General features: G+C 38.6%; 1 protein-coding gene across 1 annotated transcript in view; it reads right to left on the reverse strand.

Annotated features, from left to right (window-relative positions):
* The window catches only part of LOC150100090 (ras-related protein Rab-33B-like), a 52,135-nt gene that overhangs the window by 19,508 nt on the left and 4,679 nt on the right, over nt 1–27,948 (reverse strand). The window contains exon 2 of the mRNA XM_090402341.1: nt 8,322–8,665. Coding sequence (XP_090258467.1) covers nt 8,322–8,540 — 219 coding nt within the window. The 5' untranslated portion in view covers nt 8,541–8,665. The remainder of the gene's footprint in view (nt 1–8,321; nt 8,666–27,948) is intronic.

The raw sequence follows: 27,948 nt of genomic DNA on the forward strand, positions 1-27,948 counted from the left end.
ACACTAATCACCTGCCAGGCCTGATGGAACCTTGGTTTTCTCAGTCTATAGAAAACCCACCCATTCATGCAGATACATTCACCAACAATCCCACCACCCCTCCTCACAACAATATGGAGTCATTAAGACGCTATACAACAGGACTAAACTTATCTGTTCAAATGACAATGCCCTAACCACAGAACTAAACCACATTCTCAACACTTTCTCAGCCAATGGCTACCCTCCCCCTGCCAAAAAAATATTGAAACCAGTAAACCACAACCCCCCACTCCCACAATAAGGATTACTCTAAATCCATCACCATACCCTATATCCGAGGCACCTAGAAAAAAATTACAAAAATCCTAAAAAAACATGACTTAACTTCTTGTTACAGACCATATAAAAAATTGGCATCACTTATCCGCTCTACTAAAGACCCCCCCCCCCCCCCCCAAACCTACCTGGTATATACCAGGTCCCTTGCAGCTGTAAGCTGTCCTACTTTGGCCAAACAGGCAGGACAGCAAATATCAGAATTTCAGAACACAAGGACTACATCTGGTTTCACCAATACAGCCACTCTGGTCTTGTTGACCATGTGCTGGATACCTGCCATAGAATATGGTGGAAGAAAGCCATGATAATACACTGTAGTAAATACAAATATGAAAAGCTTTTCATGGAATCAGCTTCAGCCCTAAGAAACAATCCAAACCTCAACAAATTTGGCTGCATGAGACTGCCTCAAATTTGGGAAACCTACATCAGAAGACCTTCAGCCCAATTGCCCAAGAATACCAACATTGCCCGCTAGGGGGCACCATCAGGACTTTAGGAGAAATAATAGCTTCCTGCTTCTTCCTCACTTACTGTTTGTTGTGCCAGCGTGCATGTGTCTTGTTTTTAAGTTCCTTGAAAATGGCAATGTGACGTTGCCGAAATATTGAAGTATATTAAAATTTATTTTAATGCATATCCTAGTTTACGTTGTAATTTCCTTACATTATTTAGTAAAAAATGCATAACCAACATCTAAGCCTTTCCACGAGTATTAAATGTTTAAACCCATTTGTGCTTATTGGCCATCCTGTACACTGAAGTCAACGGACACCATAGAGTGAGGAACAAACAGCCATGGCAGGCACCTTATTAAGATGTAGGATCTCCTTTCGCTGCGATGACTGCAGCAATCCTACAATTTACAAGTGTACGATAGTAATCAATGGGAATTTTGGATCCCTGTGGCGCAGAGATCCTTTGGTCTCACTCAAAGATCCAGTTCATGTCCACAATGTTCAGATACCTCTCGCAAGTTCAATGTTCAGGGTACCATAAACAGAGGTCCAAGACCAAACTAAGAAAAACAGGACCATACTATCACAATATACTGTTCTCTATCTTGGCAGTGGTCAACAGTATATGAAATACTGCATCCATTTTCCCTTAAGCACATAAATTAAATGCATTCATACATGTAATAAATTTCACTAGATATACTGAAAAAGAAAGCCAAAAGGCTTCACTTCGGCAATGCAAAATTATTCAAATTAAGTAGATACTGAATCCAACATTATTTCATAGCCGAATATAGAGACTATACATGTGTACGCCAACCTTTCATGACAGGACAACTCGTAGTAAAGGTGGAACAAGCTCCAATCACTATCTTTCGTATTTTCCCATAATGTAAAACACGTCTCCTAGGAGATGTATGATGTTATACATTGTGTGTGTGTGTGGGGGTCACTACCCCAAGGTATTCTTAATATTGAAGACCAAGGTATTCTTGGTCTAGCTCCCATTGACAAGACCTCAAAAAAGGTCGAAACCAGAATGGGTAGTGACCTCCCCCCAATGTATAACATCATACATCTCCTAGAAGATGTGTTTCACATTATGAGAAAATACTAAGGACAGTGATCGGTTCTTGCACCACCTTTACTACGAGTTGCCCTGTCAAGAAAGGTTGGCGTACGCATGTCTCCGCCGAAACTTTTATAGCCTCTATATTCGGCATTAAACTCTCGTAGTTTCTATATCATCATCATCAAATTCCTGCCATGTACCTTAAAGGGGTGTACAGGATACGATAGTAATACATGAAAAATTTACATCATTACTAACTTCCTATCTGCAATTTTCCTTCAAATAAGTCTGTTACTTCTCAAGACTCCAACATTACCAGATCTTATATTTCTATCGTCTAAGGCGCTTTTTACCGTATCAATCTACCTATATCTTGGTCTTCCTCTGGGTTGTTTTCCTGCCAACTTGCAGAGAACACTTGTTTTGCAAATCTTTCCTCGCCCATTCTGTTTAAGTAACCATACCACCTGAGATTAGCTCTGCTAATGTATTCCTGGATGCTGACAATGTCAAGTTTTTTCCTAATATTCTCGTTTTTAATATGATATTGCCATCTGTTCACGCCTCTAATCTTTCTCAGGACTCTCATATCTGCGGTCTCTAGTCTTTGGTCAAGTGTTTTACTTCTGACTCAGCTCTCAGATCCATAACTTAAAACTAGTTTGAACACTGTCTTGTATACAGATAATTTAGTGTTACGACTAATTTCTCTCTTATTCCATATGAATTTATTCAATTGACTTCCTACCACACTAGCTTTGTTGATTCTGTTGTCTATTTCCATATTTAATTTACCATCTTCACTAAAAATCGTTCCTAAGTAGGTGAAATGTTTTACTTGTTCCACAGGTTCTCCATTCGCAACACAGTTGACATTTTCAATGATTCTGCCTATTTTCATTGTCTTTGTCTTTTTTATTGCTGACCATACCATATCTATTACGAAAGTTATTCAATTTAGTCAGGGAATCTTGCAGACTTGTAGCAGATTTATTTAGAAGTATAACATCATCCGCATAAAGCAAAGAGATGACATTAACATCTCCAATTTTGATATCATGTTTAATAACACTTTCCTTCATAATGTGATCCATATAGATAATGAATAACAGAGGGGATAATGTACATCCTTGTCTCACACCAGATTTAACATTAAACCATTTTCCTGTACTTCCTTCAATTCTAACTGCTGACTTACAACTGAAATAAAGACTAGGTATTGCTTGATATAATTCCCCATTGACACCATATAACTGTAGAGTAGTGAATAGCTTCTCTCTTGGCACCTTGTCATATGCCTTTTCCAAATCGACAAAACTTAAATACAGATCTTTGTTATGTTCCCATGGTTTCCCAATTATTTGTCGTAAAGTGAAGATCTGATCCTGACAGCCTCTATTTGACCTGAATCCAGCTTGTTCTTCACCAAGCTTTTCTTCCACAATGCTTCTCAACCGTTTCTCAAGTATACTTGCATAGATCTTGCCAGGAACACTCAATAGGGATATACCTCTGTAATTCTCACATTCAGTTTTATTTCACTTTTTATATATGGGTACTATGAGAGCTCTACTCCAATCATTGGGAATTCGTCCCTCTGTCCAGGCTTTCTGAACTATGAAGTGCAGCCTCTGTAAGACTTTTATACCACCATACTTCAGCATTTCTGGTCGAATATCATCTGCTCCTGCTGCCTTTCCACATTTCAAGCCTTTGATGGATTTTTCTACTTCATGTATGGATATGTATTCCTGACAGCATGCCTGGTCAGTGTTTATCACAGTGCTGTCATCACTACTTGTTTCATTTAGCAAATTTTCAAAGTAATTACTCCATACTTCAAGGATATCTTTTTCTTCCGTTTTCATTTCACCTTTATCATCTCTAACTCCTTTTACAGCACTCTTTCCCCCATTCCTAAGCTTCTTCAACAACCTCCAGAATATTTTGCCACCTTCTTGATATTTATTTTCTATGTTCTTGCCAAAGTCCTTCCATGACTTTTGTTTAGCTAGTTTTACACACTGTTTAGCTTTCTTACATTTGTCTCTGTATTCTCTAAGAACACAAGCTAACATATTTGACAGGAACTTTTGATATGCTTTCTTCTTTTCCTTCACTGCCTCTTTAACTTCTAGTGTCCACCATGGAGTTCTGATTTTCTATCCTTGCAGACAACTTCACCACATGCATCTCTAGCTGAATCAATCAGGGTTTTCTTCAAGGTACGCCACTGAATCTCCAAGGTTTGGTTCCTGTTCTCAAACTCTTTCATTTTTTCTTCAATAATCTTTCTGTATTTTAGTCTACAGTTCACATCTGAGAGCTGCTCAACTTTTATTCACTTTAAAACTTTCTTACATCTCATTCTTTTCAATATGAAATTCAATTTTATCCTGCTCAAGACTAAATAGTGATCACTTCCAATTTCAAATCCTCTGTACACTCTGGTATCCTGCACAAGGGAGAAAACATCACTATCAACAATAACATAGTCAATGAGACTTTTCTTATTCCTTGCCTCTTCTCTCCATGTGAATTTGTGCACATTTTTATGTTGAAACATGATGTTAGTAATAACCAGTCCATGTACTGAGCAGAAATCCAACAGATATTTGCCATTATTATTAGCTTTGCTCTTTTCTCCAAATTTTCCCAAAATATTTTTGTATGGCTGACAATCATTTCCTACTCTGCTATTTAGATCCCCAACAAGGATCAACTTTTCCTTTTTCATTGTGTTTGTAGCTTTCTCTAGAGCCTCAAAAAATTCTTCCACTTCTACCTTAGTAGAACCTTCTGTGGGACCATAGGCACAAACAAGTCTCATTGTCCAGTTTCCCCATTCTGATATTTGCCCAAATCACTCTACTTGAAACTGCCTGCCATTCAAGAAGATGAGCCTCGCATTTTGTGTTGAATACTATGGCTACTCCTTCTTTTCCTTGATTGTCGCTTGCCTGAATATAACATTTTGTATTTATTGCTCGGAAAGATTTCACCAGTTTTTGTCTTTTTTTTTGTTTCAGTCACCCCTATTATAATCGATCTGGTACTTATCTAATTCCTCTGCTAGCTCCATTTCTTTGCCATTCAGGCTTCCTATGTTGATAGTACCGATCTTTAACTCTGGTGATGTTGAGTTGGGGTGTGTTTTCAGATTTGTTCCAGTAGTTGACTTTTTGCTGTTCACCCTGGTTCCCTGGCGAAAACAACAGGGGCCTTGTTTAACTGGGCAACGCCCCAGCTGGCATGAAATTTGTCATGTAGCATCATTTTGTATTTTGGTTTAACCAATAGGAATACAATTTGGTTGGCTAAATCCCAAATTGCCAGCCCATCCTCATTTGTTCAGTATCCAAGTAGATACCCAACAGGGTGCACCACGAGAAGGTGAGGATTGGGCATTAGGTCAGAAGCCCTGGTCGATTCTCTGCATTCTGTTAAAGGCTATGTGGAGGTCTCCTCTCAGTTATACAGCTTTCACCCTTACCCCCCCCCCCCCCAACATAGTCGAATATAGTTTCTATATTCGACTATGAAATAATGTTGGATTTAATATCCACTTAATTTGAATAATTTCACTAGATATTTTAAGTAATTAATTAATGACAATTAATAAAGAATATTTGATAAACAGAATCAGCCAAAGCAAGTGATATAGTACTACCAATATTGCTCAAGGAAAGAACAACTCCAGCACAGTCTAATAGCATAAACTGTAAATTCCTATTTTTGACTGAAATACTGTTTCTGTAAAGTTTATAATATATGGGGATTAAAAAATATTTACTTCTTGGGTGGAGAAGGCCTTCTTTCTTGTTGCCAGAAATTGTCTAACATGGAATCAACTGCAAGAGGCCAAGACAAAGTTCCTCTAGTTGGCGACTAAAATCAAACATACACTGCTTGGGAAGAAGTAACCCCCCCCCATGGATTGCACACCATGTAACGAGTCACATGTTTGTAGCCGCTAAAAATTGTAGGAATATGATGCTCTGAAGTCAATGCAAATGTGTCAGGTAAAATTACTGCTAGAAGGGAACTGACAGAGTTTGAAAAAGGCATTGTGATGGGATGCTACATTGCAGGCCTATCTGTTTGACAAATTGGGCCATCCTAGGTCAACAATCAATGATACCATACTGAGATGAAAGCACAGAGTCAACTTCAAGTGAATGACTTAACACACTCACCAAACATGAATGTAGGTATCTGAACATTCTGCAGAATGCAATGCTTCCTAATTTGTGGTATTTCTATGGAACTGACCATTGTCTCTTTCAGCAAGACAATGCACCGTATCATAAAGCTGCTACTGTAACTGCATGGTTTGTGACATGAACTTCAGGACACTTAACTTGCCACTATAGAGCTGATCTCAACTCTACAGAACATCTCTTAGATAAACTGGAGTGTCGGGTGAACAATCCAGAACAGTCCAGAAGACCTCATTAGATGCCTACAGGAAGAATGATTCAAAATTCCCATTGTATCATAGGCTTGGGGGAAGTATACCCATTAGGGTTGTTGCAGTCATTGTGTCAAAACGAGGTCCTAGATCTTATTAAGGTGGGCACATTGGCTGTTTGTTTTTTCACATTATGGTATCTGTTGACTTTTTTTCCAAGCAGTGTGTATACCTATATATATATATATAAGGGGCAAATATTCAGGGTGTGCTAGGAATAGCAATATTACAGATATTATATTTTTGCATTTATTCCAGTTAAGACTCCCCTAATTGTTTCCTGGCTTCGCGTGATTCCTAAAATTAAACACAATATACTAATGCTTCATGAAGAGGACACTTTCTACGAGTAAACATCACATTTTCATTACTAGCCCAGATGTGTGGTCACAAATACATATACCATTGAGTTTAAACAGACATAGATGGTGCAGCGGTCAAATTCTTAGCATTTCAGTTATTTTAAACTGTCCAGAAGGCGAGGCAGAGTGGGCACTGTGACAACAGCACCTAGAAATCAGTGGCTGTGATTGGTTATTGTGTCAATGAATCCAATTGAACATTGTCATTTGTCATGAGTTGCTGTTTCTGTTTTCTGAGTGTCATCCGTTTTACATGTGCGATGTAAAACGGATGAAACTACCGCATTTAGGACACCGATATAGACAAGTTTTCTATTAATAATTCATAACTTTTTTTGCCCATATTTATAATGGATACAGTGTTGCCAATCTACTGAATGTCTCGGTTTTGCAAATCATATGATTGTAATATGATTTGTTAATATTAATAATTTCCCAAGTGACTACTTTTTCTGATTTCTGTGTGTATTATATGGCTGTATTTAAAAATCATATAAAACATAAATTGTTTGTGATTCTCACATAAACAGCACACTAGACCTTTATGCTTTCCATATTAAAAATTATATACAATCTTCGATTGATGCACCAAAGAAGAGATATATATATATATATATGATTATAGAGTGGTGAGTGAACGAATTTAAGCTACAGTCTTTGATACAGGAAAGAGAAAGTTGCCATCAATATTTCATGATGAAGAAGAGGATCAATAAAGGCCAGAAACTGTTTTTTTTTTAATGTAAATATCATGTGGGAATGACAATGATTTTTTTTGGCATTAGCTTATAAGCAGAAAGAGAAAAATTCTTAACTTTTCATGATAGACGGACCAGATGGCATACCCATCATTTTCATCACTCGCTTATTGAAGAAGTTGTGGATGAGCAGAAAGGAATTTTTGACCTTCTAAAGGTGTGTCTAGGTGGGAGGGGGAGAGTCAGCAACCTGCAGGTCACAGGCTGCACACTCTTTGAGAAATTTGAAGCTCTTCAGGGATAATTTTTTTTAAGTGAATAGAACTGAAGGATAGTGTATTTTCATCATACCATTGATCACTATCATACGCTTGTGGAAAGTTTACCCAGTACGTTGCTGCAGTCATCGCAACGAAAGGAAGTCCTACATGTTAGGTGGGTGCCATGGCTGTTTATTCCTCACACTATGGCATCCGTTGACTTCTTTCCAAGCAGTGTATATGTGTGTGTATATATATATAAGTGTATGTGTGTACAAACACACACACACACACACACACACACACACACACACAAAAGAGCAATGATCTATCTAGATCTGAAAGAAATTAGCTTATAAGCATTTTGTGAGCATGATGATGATGAAAAGGTGATTTCATGAATGAGTGGAACAACCAGAGCAAGAGATGAATACATACTTTGCTGAATGTGTTCAAAGCATGGTAGAATGAATACTGTGAAATGTAGCATGAGTGACTCCAATGAGGCCTAGAATAATGCTAAGAAATACCAATTCAGTTTGAACAGATCTGAATGAATACTGACGAAAATTAGGATAAGAATAGAGTGTTAAGCACTATCCAAGTTGAATTAGTGTACACAGGCATGACAATGAATAATATATATTTTTTTAAATACAAAAAAAAAAAAAAAACTTACTTTTATCTGTTCTCCATCAACTTCTACAGTTCTTTCTCTAAAATCTACTCCAATTGTAGCTTCAGTCTTATTAGGAAATTTGCCACCACAAAAACGAAATGTCAAGCAAGTCTTTCCTACATTGGAATCACCAATTACAATGATCTTAAAAATACGTTTCTGCTTTTCAACGCTTATAGAACTAACCTTTTGAGGTTTTTCTTTTACTCCTTCTGCCATTTTATTGTCTGTTTTGATTTATTGGTTTTTTCCAGAAGTTATGAAATAATTTCAATCCCTGCTAAATATGGATTGTATTCCTTGGTAGTCAAATCCTTGAACATATAAAACCACTATAATTGAACCTAAAATAAATATTTAAAATTTTTAATAAATTTTTAGAAACAATAACCAAATCTTTTGAAGCTTAGGATTATTCCAAATAATCATATTTCAATATAAAGGCAATTAAAAATTACTGTAACATCTATCTCTAATCCAGAGTATTTTAATACTAAGGCGTGACACCTTTTGACTCCTTGTACATGAGTAATATATGACTTCAGCATTACTTCAACCTTGGTATCTCTTCTGGGGTGGCTGATGAGACCTCAGATTTTGACATAATAAGTACTTTGGTTTTTTTTTCTTAGTTTTTCACTTTGATATTTTATACTACTGGTGCTAGCAGTAGTTTCCCCCCCACCCCAACCACTAGCATTGGATTTTTAAAGTAAATATTAAGATGGTTGGGTAGTGCAGTTGATATCTGCATTACAGGCTTATTTTTGGCTGTATCATGGCCACCATTTTATAGTAGCTCAAATACAGCATTTACTTGTAGTGTAGAATTGTTTCTATATCACAAGATTTAATTTTCCATCTTACGACTGAACAATTTTTCTTATAATCAAATGCAGAGGTTTTAGTCTCCCCCCCCCTCCCCTAAGAGATTGGTACCAATTCCTCAAGGGTGCAAACTCTAGCAATTGAAATTCCAGATATGAAGAAGTGAGGCAGGTGACTAAGGTTTCAAAAGATAGGGAAATATTTAATTGTAATTAAAGATGTAGAAACAAGGAATAAACTACTACAGGATTTTACATTTGAAGGTAGTACAGTAATTCCTGTAATGGTGGGAAGCCAGGTTAAAACAGTAAAAATTGAGAGATTTCCAATGGAATACAGGAAAACCTTGCTTAATGCAATTAATTAATCCATCAATTAATGTGAGGTAAGCGAAATTGTGTTAAGCAAATACAGTAAACAATAATTATAATTCATCCATCAGTTAGCATAAATTTGGAAATAAAATTACACTATAAGCTATATTAGAGTATAAAATCAAAGTTAATAAAAATCAATTGCTTAAATTTTTATTTAATGTCTAAACATTTGATTGAGCTACTTTTTTACAAAAAAAAAAAAAAAAAATTTAAGTAAAGATGTTTGAATCATGCTCGACTTTTTTCATCCTGATCATGCAATCTGTGACATCTGGTGATTGCTTTATCAAAATTTCGACAGACTTCGAAGTTTCGTTCCATATCAAGATCAGCATCAAACAAAATTTCCTTAGCATACTCAATGCGATTGAAAACTAGCTCACTTTCTTTTGCAGTTAGCTTCTTAGTCATAACATTATCTTCTTGTTTGCACTTCTTATCTTCTTTTCATATGAATGCTGTTCTTCTGGTTGAAAGAGATCAACTGTTCTGAATGGGAATTGAGCAAGTTTTCACATATCCATTTTTATCCAGTTCATTAAATCCAAGTTCTTTTCCAATTGTGCTGATTTCTTCAATAATGTTAGATCTTGGATTTTGCACATGATGACCTAACATAGACTTCAGTTTAAAGCCTATGCATTGCTTCCTAATAACAACGTAAAAATAAAAATAAAAGATGATCTTTAGATACTAGATATCCTGGTTGAGATACTTTAGTTTTAGCTAGGAAAGATTTTGTTGGCACACATTTCCAAAAGAGACCAGTTTCGTTCAACGTTGAATATCTGCCAATTGTCATAATCACCCTCCTAAATTATCCTTTGCAATTCTTCAGGAAACTTGGCTACAGAATCTTTATCAGCACTAGCAGATTCCTTGGTTATTCTTAAGTTATGCATTCCAGCTTGATTTTTAAAACAGTCAAACCATCCTAAACTCACAGTAAAGCTTTCACAATCCTCTTGAAATTTGGTATCTTTCAATGAGGTAAAAATATTGAGAGCTTTTGCTTGAATATTGAATATGTTCAAATATTGAAGTAGTGAGGGACTGTATACAGCATTGGGAAGATGAGGGTAATGTTATCTGTGAGAGTCAACATGGATTTGTGAAGGGACGCTCTTGTTTTAGCAATATGCTAGCTTTTATAATAAAGTTACAAGAACATTAGATAAGGGGGAAAGGCATATACTGCAATTTTCTTAGACTTAGCAAAGGCATTTGACAGGGTGCCACATGATAAGCTGATATTTAAGTTGCAGCACATGGGTCTGGATGTCAGATTGGTCAACTGGATTCAGGATTGGCTGTCTGATAGGTATCAGAGAGTTGTGTATGGTGGAGCAGTTTCAAGGAGGCAGATGGTTACAAGTGGGGGTCCCACAGGGCTCAGTACTGGGACCTATATTGTTTAACCTTTATATCAATGACATTGTCAGTAGATTGCAGGGGGGGATGTTCAGTTGTTTGCAGATGATGCAAAGCTGGGAAGGATTATTAGTAATAGTGCAGATGCGGCACCCCTGCAAGAGGATTTGAATAAGCTAGATAGATGGGCAAATGAATGGGGATGTCAGTTTAATGCAGCAAAATGTAAGGTCTTGAGGTTTGGGAAACATCGATGGGATGCTGCATACACTATGGAAGGAGTTATACTGGAGGAAGTAGACAAGAGATCTGGGGTTGATGATTGATAGAAACCTGAAGTTTAGGGGACATATTGCAAAGGTGGTGAAGGTAACACAGAGGATTGCTGCAATTATGAGAAGGACGCTGACAAGCAGAGATAAAAGGGTTATCATTCCGTTGTATAAGTCTCTGATCAGACCACACTTAGACTATTGTTCTTAGATTTGGTCCCCAGGATTTGAAGGGGATAAATTAACTGTGGAAAGGGTACAGAGCGGATGACAAATATGGTTTCAGGACTGTACAATTTTGGTTATGAGGATCGGCTGAGGGAATGTGGACTGCAGAGTTTGGTGGATAGAAGAAGGAGAGGTGATATGATTGAGACTTTTAAACTGTTAAGAGGTGGTTACAGGGTTGACACTGGGGAGTTCTTTTGCTTGGTTGAACAGCGGGAGGGAGTGATGACAAGAGGCCATCCCTGGAAGTTACGAAAGGAAACTGTGAGCAAGAGGGTGAGGAGTGGTTTCTTTGCATGGAGAGTGGTTGAACCATGGAATGCATTGCCCGATGGAGTGGTGAGAGCGAGAACGGTCAATGAGTTTAAGGAGTGGTATGATAGACTTTGTTTCTTAAGGGGGGGACCTCCCCTCGATGAGTCTTGACAGACTTTATGTTCTTAGGAAGGACCTCCCATGATGAGTCTTTTGACTCCATGGAGGCCTGAATAATAGTAATAATAATAATATTCCTTGTACTTTTAAGAGGTATTCTTCTTTGGTTATAATCCTCAATCCAGAGTGATAGAAGGCGCTCCATCTCGATCGTTAAATGGCTTCTATTTTGGGTAATCTGCATGTTTAAAGAACCAGTAGCAACTTTTTTTGTTCTTTGTATTCTTTGCTCCTATTTAACATAACCCAAACTGTAGACTGGCTGTATCCCAGGTATTGCACAGTCGTTGTATTACTAGTGGCACTTTCATGTCTCTTAATGACTTCCAGTTTTTCTGCTCGCCGCAGATGGGCAACAAAAAATTTCGCATGATGACATAAAGAAATCGCATTAACTGATTAATCACTCACTTAAAGTGGGAAATAGTATCATTTCACTCAATCGCACTAACTGATTATCACACACACACACACATCGAATTCACATTAAGCAAAGTTTTGCTGTATATAGAGAACAGTAATGAAATTCTTATCCAGATATTCTCAAAATGGAGTAAAATTAGTAACATACGAAAGGATATACATCAGATGGAGATCCAAACTGGTTTTTTAGTAAGGTCACCTTCACTATGGATATGAAGATGCCTGTACCAAATTTTGTCAACATGGGTACAGCTCGAGTTATGGTGAACTATCCTGGAGTATAGAGGCAGTGCCCCATGTTGTGTTTTATACAATCGCTTGGGTGGCAACTGACCAAAGCTAAATGTTTCAACTGTATGGAGATTGGAAATATTGCTAATCAGCGCATCAAATCATGTCAGAAATGCAAAAGTCCAGAAAACATCGCATTACCACCTTTCAGAACTTTTGGCAAGAGTACTGGTAGAACCAATTAGAATAGCACATATATCAAAGAGGCATAAAGAAGAGTTCCTAGATCTTCCAATTAGGGCTAGTAAAGATAATACTTTGAAACAAACTATAAAATCACAAGAAGCGTGTGTCAAAATCAGCCCCAAAATTCCAGAACTGCAGGAGTAACTTTCCGAGTCAAATATGGATGGAACAACATTAGTTGAAATTACCAATAATGAACTTAGCATAACAACTGAACAGATACAAGATGAAATTCAAACCAATGAAACTGTTATATAAGGAGAAACTGGAGAAGAAACAGAAAAGCAAGTAAGGCATCTGAAAGAACTTAATATGCAGACAGGATCATCAAAAAGAAAAGCTGAATTAACAAAAAAAATGAGGATAAACAAAAAAAAATTAAAAGATGTACTAAAAAAAGGAACCAAATCTAAAAGAAGAAGAAATGATAAAAAATACAAAGATGGAGATGGTTGTGGATTGTCAAATGAAGACTCCTCACCAAAGTGTTTATGGACTATGAGGAACGATCTCATGCTAATAAAGGAAAAGCAAGAGATACACAAAGTTTTCTTGGTACGATTATCATCTACATGAAAAGAAAATAACTAGCTTACAAATCAACAATGGTAGGCATAAAACTGAAATAATGTAAGCAACTGTAATAAACTAGAAAACAATTTACAAGAAGCAGACTACAAAAATGCTCCTTCACAGACTGAAGAATTCATCAGGCTCATCCAAAATCACCTTTCTGCATTGCATCATTAAATATACAAGGATTACACAGGCAAGTTAAACAAGAAGCTATACAAAAACTTATGTTACGCCATAATATCAGGTTTTTGTTTCTCCAAGAAACATACTTCTGCAGATATAAAAACTTTAACAGATAAATATATCTATACCCAGAGCCAGCGCCTAGTATTTTTCTTGTGTGTGCGATTAATGTTCGGCGCCTTTCCAAAAAAGTTTTTTTTGAATAAAGTGTGAATAAAATGAACAGGAAATGAAAAACAAATGAAAACTGCTTTACAGTATAATGTTACCTACGGATTAGTCCTGTTTATACAATTTTTTTTACATAGAACTCAACAATTAATCATAAGTTGATTTATGATACATCAAAAAATAAAGAAGAACTATTTTAGGTATATTAGGTATATATAGGACACACTGCAAGTATTATAAAGACTGCACATCATATTGCTGCTATGATAAAAAGTACGCAGGTGGTTCCGTAAGTTTCAGGCCTGACTAACTTTTAGAGGTAAGGGAAAACAACTCTGTCACTTTTCAACATAATCTCCCTTTACTTCAACACACTTTTCACATCTTGGAATTCCTTGAAAAAATTGTCAGCAAAATGGCCTAAAACTGCATCTTTCACCTCACTATCATCTGCAAATTTCTTCCTCGAAGGTCTTTCTTCAGTTTCAAGAAGAGGAATGGGTGCTAGATCTGGGCTGTAGGGTATTATAATAAATTGAACACATTTATTAATATAAATGTGTTCAATCTCCTGGAAGCCACAGTCCTTCACAACAATAGCTGGAGCATTGTCATGAAGCAGGTAAACATCATAACTGAGCATTCCTCACCTCTTTTCCTTTATGGCATCGTGCAATTTGTACAGGATAAGATAATATGCATAATATTATGCTTCACGGTGGTATTTGTTTCTTTGAAGTCAATCAAGAGAATTCCCTGGCAATACCAAAAGATTGTTGCCTCGATCTTCTTGGTGGACTGAGTGACCTTGGCTTTTCTTGGTGGTGCTTTACCTAGTCTGTGCCACTCCATGGATTCCATTTTGGAAAGAAAATCATAATAAAGGACCATGGTCTCATCCCCGGTGACAACAGATTCCAGCACTTCTCTCTGATTCCCTTTGCAAAGCTCTAAAAATTTGAGGGAACAGGTCACACGATGTCCTTCTGAACTGAAGAGAGAAGTTGGGGCACCCACTTTCGTCATGTGAAGCTTCTCGTGAATGATGTGAAAGATGGTTGTTATAGAAAGTCCCAACCTTGCTAAGATTTCTTTGAACTTCAGTTATCTGTCATTGAACAGTTCCTCCTCACAAGAAAGGCACTATCCCCAGTCATCACTTCCACAGGCTGACCATCACGAGGATCATCTTCAATGCTCTCTTCCTAGGCAAAATTGTTTAGCCCATTCTTTCCCAGTGGAATATGAAGGAGAAGCTTCGCCATAAACACCATCAAATTGCTGTTTAATAGCACCTGGAGAAAGCCCTTCTTTGGTGAAAAACTTTATAACAGTGTGGTACTCAATTTTTAACATTTACAGCCACTTAATGTGCTATGTGTTAGTCAAACAATTGCCTCTAAATGAATGACGTAGGTAGAGAGTTGAAACTGGTACACTAAGCTCCCCATAGATGGTGCTATCTGTCACGCACAGCATTTTAAAATTGGCATGAATTTTGTATGTCAGGGCAGAAACTTTTGGAACCTACCTCGTACATTAACATGTAGAATTAAGGAGGTGGTGGTGGTGCCTCTATATAAGGCATTGGTCATATGGGCTATTGTGTTCAGATTTGGTGATTATCATTATGATATGGAAACACTAGAGAAGGTCCAAAAACACGACCAAAGTGGTATCAGAAGTTAGTGGATAGGAAGAAAAGAGGAGATATATTATAGAGATCTTCAAGTTAGTTAAGGGATTTTATCAGATTAATACAGAAAGAAATATAAAAAAGAATGGATGTCAAGATGGGAAGAATAAGAGGCCATCCCTGGAAGTTGTATAAATAAGACTGTGAGGAGTGGATTTTTTGCATGGAGAGTTGTTGATGAGTGGAATGCATTGCTCGAGTGCATTTTGAATGCTGGTAGTGTAAATAACTTCAAAGCTCATTATGACAGACATGTGCTGGTTGAGTGGGCCACCAAGATGAGTCTGTTGACTCAGACTGGATTGCCAAGATTATACTGCTCTTGAGAGAGAGTCCAGAGATGGCCGATTAAGGCAATATCAGAACTAGAATATCGATTATGGTGATCATGGGAGGTCTTTGGACCTCCTTAGTTTCAACGTTATTAATACAGTACTTAAGTGTATGGACCATGGTGTCAAAATTGTACAAATGAGAATATACAATATATACACAAAAACACAAGATAAAAATATTATTTATTAAATATAATGACATATATTTCAATCTGAAATTAACAGACTATTGTCAGTGGCTTAAAAATCAGTTGTTACAAGGTAGAATGCAAACAACTGATTTATTCGAAATAGAATGAGCCACGTGATGTTAAATAGCCAACAATAGTGCTATGCTTTAACTGAAGAAAAGGTTAATCATAACAGTGTAAAATAAATTGCACATATATATATAACTTATAATATATTGAACAGATCATCAGATAGATGTAGTATCTAGTTGGTTTCTTAAGAGTTGATGTCTTTGTAAAATATCATTTTTGGTTCAATAGTAATTGGAAGAAAAAAAAAGTTGTGTAGACTCAAGAAACAAGAAAAAATCAAGTGGAGTAAGGTCCAGTGATCATGGTGGCTAGGGAATCGGTCCTCCACGTCTGATCCACTGCTGAGGGAAGACCCTATCAAGAGTTGCACGGACCTCCAAATGCCAGTGTGGCAGGGCACTATCCTATTGAAAGAGGATATGCAGTTGCAAATCTTCAAGTTGTGGAAAGGTGAAATTTTCCAGCATGTTGAGGTAAATCATTTGGTCAATATTGAAAAAAAAATGGGCCAATGATAGTGTTTTGCATTATACCACACCAGACATTTACATTGGGACTGTCACATACGTTTTCCATGATACAGTGAGGATTTTCACTCCCCCATATCCTGACATTCACTTTTCCACTGACATAAAAAGCGGCTTCATCTGAAAAGCAAATCTGGATTCTCGTCAGCACGTTCCAGAATTTCAGGTCTCGCAAATCCCCTCGACCTTCTCTTCCAATATTGGCTGCTTCCCACCGCTATGTTGTTTCAAAACACTTACAGTCGTTAGGAAATTTTCTTTTCACAAACAGATACTCTTGGGGTCAGGCACGGCCTTTTTGTACACCAGACGGAAAACTTATGCTACACTGCTTTGATTGATTTCATCTCATGTGTTCATGCAAATGTACATTATAGATGCACTCTACATGATATATTTATTCCATTTCAGCCAGACATTAAAGCCATCAAGAACAGAGAACAGGCTGGAATTTGTACAAAGAAGTTTGATGAGGTTGTAACCATTTCATTCCATTAAATGGAATCAAGTTGATGATAAAAACTTCTCCCTAACAAAATTTTAATGGAATTAAATGGTTACCACTCTCATCAAATCCAACAATACTTGCCGGGTGCGAAATTTAAGGATGTAAGTGAGAGCATTAGAGTGCAAAAACAGAGGGTGAAAGAAATAACAATTGTGGCTGGTACGAATGAATTGAAAGGTGATAAATTTTTTATGAGAGAGGACTTGAAAGTATTGTTAAAGGTAGCGAAAGAAAAGAGTGACAGAGTTAGAATGGTGAGTCTGTTACCGCGGTATGACAGAGAGGAGTTTAGAAGGAGGGCCATAATCGCAAATGATATTATGCGCAGGTTATGCGGACGGTGTGGAATTTGTGGACGTGTGGAATGAGTTTGATGGGCGAAAGGACTTATACAAGATGGATGGACTGCATTTGAATGGACTTGGTGTGCGGAGACTGGAAAAAGTGTTGCTGAATGAAGTGAAAATGGATGTGCAGAACCAGGGAAACTAGAACTACCAAGGAGGGGGGGAAGTGGATATCCAGACATCAGTGAGACAGTTGAGTGTAAAAATGTATATAATGTACCTGAGCCAGCAATAAGGACAAAAAATGGGAATGGGATATTTAGAATAACGCATCAAGATAGGGGTGGGACAAAGGGAACACTGCAATTCATGTATACTAATGCCAGGAGTATTAGGAACAAGAAGGAAGAATTTTTGGCCTTGATTGGCTCTTCCTGGCCACAGGTTATTGGCATTAGTGAAACATGGCTGACGGAAGATGATATAGTTAGTGGGATAGAATGTGTAGGTTATAGTATGTTTAGGAGGGACAGAGAGAATAAAATTGGGGGAGGGGTGTTGTTGATGATAGCTGATGAACTGCAGCCAAGGGGAATTGAAGTATTGCAGGATAGTGAAAAAAGCTCATTTGAGGCTATTTGGTGTGAGATTGAGACTGGCAGAACAAAATATACAGTTGGGTGCTGCTATAGACCAGGTGATGGAATAGATGATAGAGATAGTATGCATAAACAAATTGATGAAATGAGTGGAAGGAGGGTAATTATTATGGGGGATTTCAACTATGGTAACATTGATTGGAAGGAGGAGAGGACACATGTGAGGAAGGAAATGGATTTTATTCAATTATTAAGGGATAACTATCTGAAACAGCATGTAATTGAAAATACTAGGGGTGTGAGAGTGCTTGACCTGGTAATAGTATCTGAGAATTTGACTGTAATGAATATGACCATGTTGCCACCTATTGGTGAGAGTGATCATAAGGTCTTGACCTGGGAGGTGGCTAAAGGTGTGAAATTTGTGATTAAGACAGGGTATATGTGGAATTACCATGCTGGCAAGTATGACAAGCTTAGGAGATTGCTTGGATCAGTGCCATGGCATGTACAACTGCAAGGGCTGGACGTCGATAGAGCATGGGAAGTGATCAAAGAGCATTTGCAGGAGGTTATGGCTGATTGTATACCTAAGGTCCGAATAGTGAAACAAGGAGGGGTTAAATGGATGAATAACACCATTAAGCTTGAGCTGCAAAAAAAGAAACAACTATGGAGGGAATTTAAAGAAAACCCCCCCCCCCCCCCACCCCCCCCCCCCCCCACCCCCCCCCCCCCCCACCCCCCCCCCCCCCCACCCCCCCCCCCCCCCACCCCCCCCCCCCCCCACCCCCCCCCCCCCCCACCCCCCCCCCCCCCCACCCCCCCCCCCCCCCACCCCCCCCCCCCCCCACCCCCCCCCCCCCCCACCCCCCCCCCCCCCCACCCCCCCCCCCCCCCACCCCCCCCCCCCCCCACCCCCCCCCCCCCCCACCCCCCCCCCCCCCCACCCCCCCCCCCCCCCACCCCCCCCCCCCCCCACCCCCCCCCCCCCCCACCCCCCCCCCCCCCCACCCCCCCCCCCCCCCACCCCCCCCCCCCCCCACCCCCCCCCCCCCCCACCCCCCCCCCCCCCCACCCCCCCCCCCCCCCACCCCCCCCCCCCCCCACCCCCCCCCCCCCCCACCCCCCCCCCCCCCCACCCCCCCCCCCCCCCACCCCCCCCCCCCCCCACCCCCCCCCCCCCCCAATGAACTATCCTGGAGTATAGAGGCAGTGCCCCATGTTGTGTTTTATACAATCGCTTGGGTGGCAACTGACCAAAGCTAAATGTTTCAACTGTATGGAGATTGGAAATATTGCTAATCAGCGCATCAAATCATGTCAGAAATGCAAAAGTCCAGAAAACATCGCATTACCACCTTTCAGAACTTTTGGCAAGAGTACTGGTAGAACCAATTAGAATAGCACATATATCAAAGAGGCATAAAGAAGAGTTCCTAGATCTTCCAATTAGGGCTAGTAAAGATAATACTTTGAAACAAACTATAAAATCACAAGAAGCGTGTGTCAAAATCAGCCCCAAAATTCCAGAACTGCAGGAGTAACTTTCCGAGTCAAATATGGATGGAACAACATTAGTTGAAATTACCAATAATGAACTTAGCATAACAACTGAACAGATACAAGATGAAATTCAAACCAATGAAACTGTTATATAAGGAGAAACTGGAGAAGAAACAGAAAAGCAAGTAAGGCATCTGAAAGAACTTAATATGCAGACAGGATCATCAAAAAGAAAAGCTGAATTAACAAAAAAAATGAGGATAAACAAAAAAAAATTAAAAGATGTACTAAAAAAAGGAACCAAATCTAAAAGAAGAAGAAATGATAAAAAATACAAAGATGGAGATGGTTGTGGATTGTCAAATGAAGACTCCTCACCAAAGTGTTTATGGACTATGAGGAACGATCTCATGCTAATAAAGGAAAAGCAAGAGATACACAAAGTTTTCTTGGTACGATTATCATCTACATGAAAAGAAAATAACTAGCTTACAAATCAACAATGGTAGGCATAAAACTGAAATAATGTAAGCAACTGTAATAAACTAGAAAACAATTTACAAGAAGCAGACTACAAAAATGCTCCTTCACAGACTGAAGAATTCATCAGGCTCATCCAAAATCACCTTTCTGCATTGCATCATTAAATATACAAGGATTACACAGGCAAGTTAAACAAGAAGCTATACAAAAACTTATGTTACGCCATAATATCAGGTTTTTGTTTCTCCAAGAAACATACTTCTGCAGATATAAAAACTTTAACAGATAAATATATCTATACCCAGAGCCAGCGCCTAGTATTTTTCTTGTGTGTGCGATTAATGTTCGGCGCCTTTCCAAAAAAGTTTTTTTTGAATAAAGTGTGAATAAAATGAACAGGAAATGAAAAACAAATGAAAACTGCTTTACAGTATAATGTTACCTACGGATTAGTCCTGTTTATACAATTTTTTTTACATAGAACTCAACAATTAATCATAAGTTGATTTATGATACATCAAAAAATAAAGAAGAACTATTTTAGGTATATTAGGTATATATAGGACACACTGCAAGTATTATAAAGACTGCACATCATATTGCTGCTATGATAAAAAGTACGCAGGTGGTTCCGTAAGTTTCAGGCCTGACTAACTTTTAGAGGTAAGGGAAAACAACTCTGTCACTTTTCAACATAATCTCCCTTTACTTCAACACACTTTTCACATCTTGGAATTCCTTGAAAAAATTGTCAGCAAAATGGCCTAAAACTGCATCTTTCACCTCACTATCATCTGCAAATTTCTTCCTCGAAGGTCTTTCTTCAGTTTCAAGAAGAGGAATGGGTGCTAGATCTGGGCTGTAGGGTATTATAATAAATTGAACACATTTATTAATATAAATGTGTTCAATCTCCTGGAAGCCACAGTCCTTCACAACAATAGCTGGAGCATTGTCATGAAGCAGGTAAACATCATAACTGAGCATTCCTCACCTCTTTTCCTTTATGGCATCGTGCAATTTGTACAGGATAAGATAATATGCATAATATTATGCTTCACGGTGGTATTTGTTTCTTTGAAGTCAATCAAGAGAATTCCCTGGCAATACCAAAAGATTGTTGCCTCGATCTTCTTGGTGGACTGAGTGACCTTGGCTTTTCTTGGTGGTGCTTTACCTAGTCTGTGCCACTCCATGGATTCCATTTTGGAAAGAAAATCATAATAAAGGACCATGGTCTCATCCCCGGTGACAACAGATTCCAGCACTTCTCTCTGATTCCCTTTGCAAAGCTCTAAAAATTTGAGGGAACAGGTCACACGATGTCCTTCTGAACTGAAGAGAGAAGTTGGGGCACCCACTTTCGTCATGTGAAGCTTCTCGTGAATGATGTGAAAGATGGTTGTTATAGAAAGTCCCAACCTTGCTAAGATTTCTTTGAACTTCAGTTATCTGTCATTGAACAGTTCCTCCTCACAAGAAAGGCACTATCCCCAGTCATCACTTCCACAGGCTGACCATCACGAGGATCATCTTCAATGCTCTCTTCCTAGGCAAAATTGTTTAGCCCATTCTTTCCCAGTGGAATATGAAGGAGAAGCTTCGCCATAAACACCATCAAATTGCTGTTTAATAGCACCTGGAGAAAGCCCTTCTTTGGTGAAAAACTTTATAACAGTGTGGTACTCAATTTTTAACATTTACAGCCACTTAATGTGCTATGTGTTAGTCAAACAATTGCCTCTAAATGAATGACGTAGGTAGAGAGTTGAAACTGGTACACTAAGCTCCCCATAGATGGTGCTATCTGTCACGCACAGCATTTTAAAATTGGCATGAATTTTGTATGTCAGGGCAGAAACTTTTGGAACCTACCTCGTACATTAACATGTAGAATTAAGGAGGTGGTGGTGGTGCCTCTATATAAGGCATTGGTCATATGGGCTATTGTGTTCAGATTTGGTGATTATCATTATGATATGGAAACACTAGAGAAGGTCCAAAAACACGACCAAAGTGGTATCAGAAGTTAGTGGATAGGAAGAAAAGAGGAGATATATTATAGAGATCTTCAAGTTAGTTAAGGGATTTTATCAGATTAATACAGAAAGAAATATAAAAAAGAATGGATGTCAAGATGGGAAGAATAAGAGGCCATCCCTGGAAGTTGTATAAATAAGACTGTGAGGAGTGGATTTTTTGCATGGAGAGTTGTTGATGAGTGGAATGCATTGCTCGAGTGCATTTTGAATGCTGGTAGTGTAAATAACTTCAAAGCTCATTATGACAGACATGTGCTGGTTGAGTGGGCCACCAAGATGAGTCTGTTGACTCAGACTGGATTGCCAAGATTATACTGCTCTTGAGAGAGAGTCCAGAGATGGCCGATTAAGGCAATATCAGAACTAGAATATCGATTATGGTGATCATGGGAGGTCTTTGGACCTCCTTAGTTTCAACGTTATTAATACAGTACTTAAGTGTATGGACCATGGTGTCAAAATTGTACAAATGAGAATATACAATATATACACAAAAACACAAGATAAAAATATTATTTATTAAATATAATGACATATATTTCAATCTGAAATTAACAGACTATTGTCAGTGGCTTAAAAATCAGTTGTTACAAGGTAGAATGCAAACAACTGATTTATTCGAAATAGAATGAGCCACGTGATGTTAAATAGCCAACAATAGTGCTATGCTTTAACTGAAGAAAAGGTTAATCATAACAGTGTAAAATAAATTGCACATATATATATAACTTATAATATATTGAACAGATCATCAGATAGATGTAGTATCTAGTTGGTTTCTTAAGAGTTGATGTCTTTGTAAAATATCATTTTTGGTTCAATAGTAATTGGAAGAAAAAAAAAGTTGTGTAGACTCAAGAAACAAGAAAAAATCAAGTGGAGTAAGGTCCAGTGATCATGGTGGCTAGGGAATCGGTCCTCCACGTCTGATCCACTGCTGAGGGAAGACCCTATCAAGAGTTGCACGGACCTCCAAATGCCAGTGTGGCAGGGCACTATCCTATTGAAAGAGGATATGCAGTTGCAAATCTTCAAGTTGTGGAAAGGTGAAATTTTCCAGCATGTTGAGGTAAATCATTTGGTCAATATTGAAAAAAAAATGGGCCAATGATAGTGTTTTGCATTATACCACACCAGACATTTACATTGGGACTGTCACATACGTTTTCCATGATACAGTGAGGATTTTCACTCCCCCATATCCTGACATTCACTTTTCCACTGACATAAAAAGCGGCTTCATCTGAAAAGCAAATCTGGATTCTCGTCAGCACGTTCCAGAATTTCAGGTCTCGCAAATCCCCTCGACCTTCTCTTCCAATATTGGCTGCTTCCCACCGCTATGTTGTTTCAAAACACTTACAGTCGTTAGGAAATTTTCTTTTCACAAACAGATACTCTTGGGGTCAGGCACGGCCTTTTTGTACACCAGACGGAAAACTTATGCTACACTGCTTTGATTGATTTCATCTCATGTGTTCATGCAAATGTACATTATAGATGCACTCTACATGATATATTTATTCCATTTCAGCCAGACATTAAAGCCATCAAGAACAGAGAACAGGCTGGAATTTGTACAAAGAAGTTTGATGAGGTTGTAACCATTTCATTCCATTAAATGGAATCAAGTTGATGATAAAAACTTCTCCCTAACAAAATTTTAATGGAATTAAATGGTTACCACTCTCATCAAATCCAACAATACTTGCCGGGTGCGAAATTTAAGGATGTAAGTGAGAGCATTAGAGTGCAAAAACAGAGGGTGAAAGAAATAACAATTGTGGCTGGTACGAATGAATTGAAAGGTGATAAATTTTTTATGAGAGAGGACTTGAAAGTATTGTTAAAGGTAGCGAAAGAAAAGAGTGACAGAGTTAGAATGGTGAGTCTGTTACCGCGGTATGACAGAGAGGAGTTTAGAAGGAGGGCCATAATCGCAAATGATATTATGCGCAGGTTATGCGGACGGTGTGGAATTTGTGGACGTGTGGAATGAGTTTGATGGGCGAAAGGACTTATACAAGATGGATGGACTGCATTTGAATGGACTTGGTGTGCGGAGACTGGAAAAAGTGTTGCTGAATGAAGTGAAAATGGATGTGCAGAACCAGGGAAACTAGAACTACCAAGGAGGGGGGGAAGTGGATATCCAGACATCAGTGAGACAGTTGAGTGTAAAAATGTATATAATGTACCTGAGCCAGCAATAAGGACAAAAAATGGGAATGGGATATTTAGAATAACGCATCAAGATAGGGGTGGGACAAAGGGAACACTGCAATTCATGTATACTAATGCCAGGAGTATTAGGAACAAGAAGGAAGAATTTTTGGCCTTGATTGGCTCTTCCTGGCCACAGGTTATTGGCATTAGTGAAACATGGCTGACGGAAGATGATATAGTTAGTGGGATAGAATGTGTAGGTTATAGTATGTTTAGGAGGGACAGAGAGAATAAAATTGGGGGAGGGGTGTTGTTGATGATAGCTGATGAACTGCAGCCAAGGGGAATTGAAGTATTGCAGGATAGTGAAAAAAGCTCATTTGAGGCTATTTGGTGTGAGATTGAGACTGGCAGAACAAAATATACAGTTGGGTGCTGCTATAGACCAGGTGATGGAATAGATGATAGAGATAGTATGCATAAACAAATTGATGAAATGAGTGGAAGGAGGGTAATTATTATGGGGGATTTCAACTATGGTAACATTGATTGGAAGGAGGAGAGGACACATGTGAGGAAGGAAATGGATTTTATTCAATTATTAAGGGATAACTATCTGAAACAGCATGTAATTGAAAATACTAGGGGTGTGAGAGTGCTTGACCTGGTAATAGTATCTGAGAATTTGACTGTAATGAATATGACCATGTTGCCACCTATTGGTGAGAGTGATCATAAGGTCTTGACCTGGGAGGTGGCTAAAGGTGTGAAATTTGTGATTAAGACAGGGTATATGTGGAATTACCATGCTGGCAAGTATGACAAGCTTAGGAGATTGCTTGGATCAGTGCCATGGCATGTACAACTGCAAGGGCTGGACGTCGATAGAGCATGGGAAGTGATCAAAGAGCATTTGCAGGAGGTTATGGCTGATTGTATACCTAAGGTCCGAATAGTGAAACAAGGAGGGGTTAAATGGATGAATAACACCATTAAGCTTGAGCTGCAAAAAAAGAAACAACTATGGAGGGAATTTAAAGAAAGGGGTGACCTGCAGGCACACGAACAGTATAAAGTACAGGCTAGAAGGGTAACGAGTGTCGTAAAAACAGCAAAAGCCGATTATGAAAGGAAACTAGCTATGCAAGCAAAAGATAATCCCAAACAGTTCTTTCAATATGCTGCAAGCAAGAAAAAAACTGTACATGGCAAAATGATTTTAAGGAATGACGATGGTAAAGAGTTCACTGAACCAGTCGATATAGTGGAGTTACTGAGCGCGCACTTTGCAAAAGTATATCATCCAGGTGGTGACGTTGAAAAAATGAAGGAACCATTAGTTTATATGGGAATTGTGATGAATGAAGTGGAGGTGAATAGTCTATTACAGAACCTTAATGTGAATACATCTGTAGGATTGGATGGTATACTGGCACGGGTCTTGCATGAAGCGGCTAATGAATTATCAGTGCCCTTGACCATGTTGTTTAATCTGAGTCTCAGGTCTGGCTTAGTCCCGAAGGCGTGGAAAGAGGGGAAAATAGTTCCACTGCATAAAGGAGGATCCAAGACTATGGTTGCAAATTACCGACCGATCAGCATATCAGGAGTCGTTGTCAAGGTCTTGGAGAAAGTAGTCAAGGGAAAAATACAGGAATGGATTGATGAAAATGAGATACTGTACAGAGGACAGCATGGCTTTGTGAAGGGTAGATCATGCCTCAGTAACTTGCTCAAGTTTTATAACAAGGTGACGGCTGAACTGGATAAGGGAAATGGGTTTACAGTGATACTGCTGGACCTGGCAAAGGCGTTTGACAGGATACCACATGGAATTCTAATCCGTAAACTACAACATATGGGAATGGATATAGGGTTGGTGAGATGGATAGCTGGGTGGTTGATGGAGAGATATCAAAGAGTAGTTTATTCAGGAGTAGAGTCCAAAAAACGGCCTGTGACTAGTGGTGTGCCACAGGGTTCTGTTCTTGGACCACTGCTGTTTAATCTGTTCATTAACGATATAGGGAATGGTCTAAGTGGGACAGTTCATTTGTTCGCTGATGATGCAAAGTTGGGTAGGGCGATAGTGAATGCAGAAGATGTCAAAGTCTTGCAAGATGACTTAGATAGATTGGAGTTCTGGACTAAGGAGAATGGATGTCAATTTAATGTGACAAAATGTAAGGTTATGCATTTCGGAGTGAAAAGATTAGCAGCAGTATACCACATTGGTGGAACTGTACTCCAAGAGATTGATGAGGCCAGGGACTTGGGAGTGTTGGTGGATAGGGAGATGAAGTTTAGGGGGCACATTGCGAAAGTAGCTAAATCAGCTCATCAACTCACTTGGTTGTTGAAAAATACCTTGACGAGCAGAGAAAAACAAGTTATTGTACCTCTGTACCGAGCCCTGATAAGACCTCATCTCGGCTACTGTGCCCAGATTTGGTCACCTCGGTTCCTTCTTGATGGGGAGGAGGTTGAGAGGATCCAGAGGCGAGTGACTAAGATGATAGCAGGTCTATGGAATGAACCATATGAGAACAGGTTGAAGATTTGTGGGTTGCAGAAACTAGTTGATAGGCGAAAAAGGGGAGATATGATTGAGACATTCAAATTGCTAAAAGGATTCTATAGGATTAATTCAGATGATATTTTTGAGATCAGGACTGGTGGTGGGAGAACTAGGGGACACCCATGGAAGCTGGGCAAGAGCGTTGTTAGCACGGGTGTTAGAGCTGGGTTCTTTACTTTTAGAGTGGTAAATGAGTGGAATAAGCTGCCAGAGTCTGTTGTGGGTGCTATGACAGTGAGCGAGTTCAAGGCAAGGTATGATAGATACTGTGAGAATGTTGAACAGCTGTGTGAACATGATGTTTAGGGCCTCCCTCGATGAGTCTAAGGACTCCTGGAGTAGCCCGTGGTAATAATAATAATAATAATAATAATAATAACTTACTCCTACGTTCTAACATCTAAGGATTCTTTGACAGACCACTAGGTTCCAATCACTCATACTTCTGGTATTTCTGAACCTATTAGTAGAATTTTGAAGTATCCCTTTAATCTCATATATTTTCCTATCAACAGAATCTCTCATCTACAAAAGACAAACTGTCACCTCTATCTTTAGCTGTTATTTATAGATACTTTGTGAATTTGACATACTTTGCCAGAAGGGACATTCTGTGGAAAAAAGAAATAATGAACATCAATGCTATACTGAATACATGAAACCTCAGAGTTTAGTCTGGCACAGTAACACTGATACTGAACACAGTATCTTGTGGGATGAAGCTCATCTTTTCCATAAAAGTAGTTTTAAATATGAAAGCCTAATGTGAATCAGAATGTCCCTCTCTCTCTCCCAAAAATTTGAGAGATTCTCATCTTATGTAAATATCAAAAATAGGTTTAATATTATTTTTAATATTAATTTCTAGCATGCAGCAGCAACCATTTTTAATTGGTAAACCGATTGGTGTATGTACCTTGTATTCTTGTTCTTTGATTTGCTTGTTATTTCCATACACACACATACACACTGGTGATGTACTGTTATTTTCAGTATGAAATATTTGTACTTTCATTAAAGTTTATTATTATTATGTGACACATCCAGGGAGCCTCATCGAGGGAGAGTGTGCCAACAGCATCGAACAATTGATCCCTTCCAACTACTAACTGCGCTCAAACTTGCTTAACTTTTTTCGTGAGCCATTAGTAGCAGAGGCTCTACCAATCGACCAACGTCTGTGGTCATTGTATAATTTTGCTGTTTTACTTCTGTTTCTTGTTTTTCAAAGTATATCTATAAAGAAGACATGAGGATGAATGAAAAATTAACATTGCTTTATCATGATCACCCTGA

This window comes from Typopeltis vanoorti, chromosome 13, assembly GCF_054136105.1.
Source record: "Typopeltis vanoorti isolate ZY-2024b chromosome 13, IOZ_Tvanoo_1.0, whole genome shotgun sequence".
NCBI classification, from domain to species: Eukaryota; Metazoa; Arthropoda; class Arachnida; order Uropygi; family Thelyphonidae; genus Typopeltis; species Typopeltis vanoorti.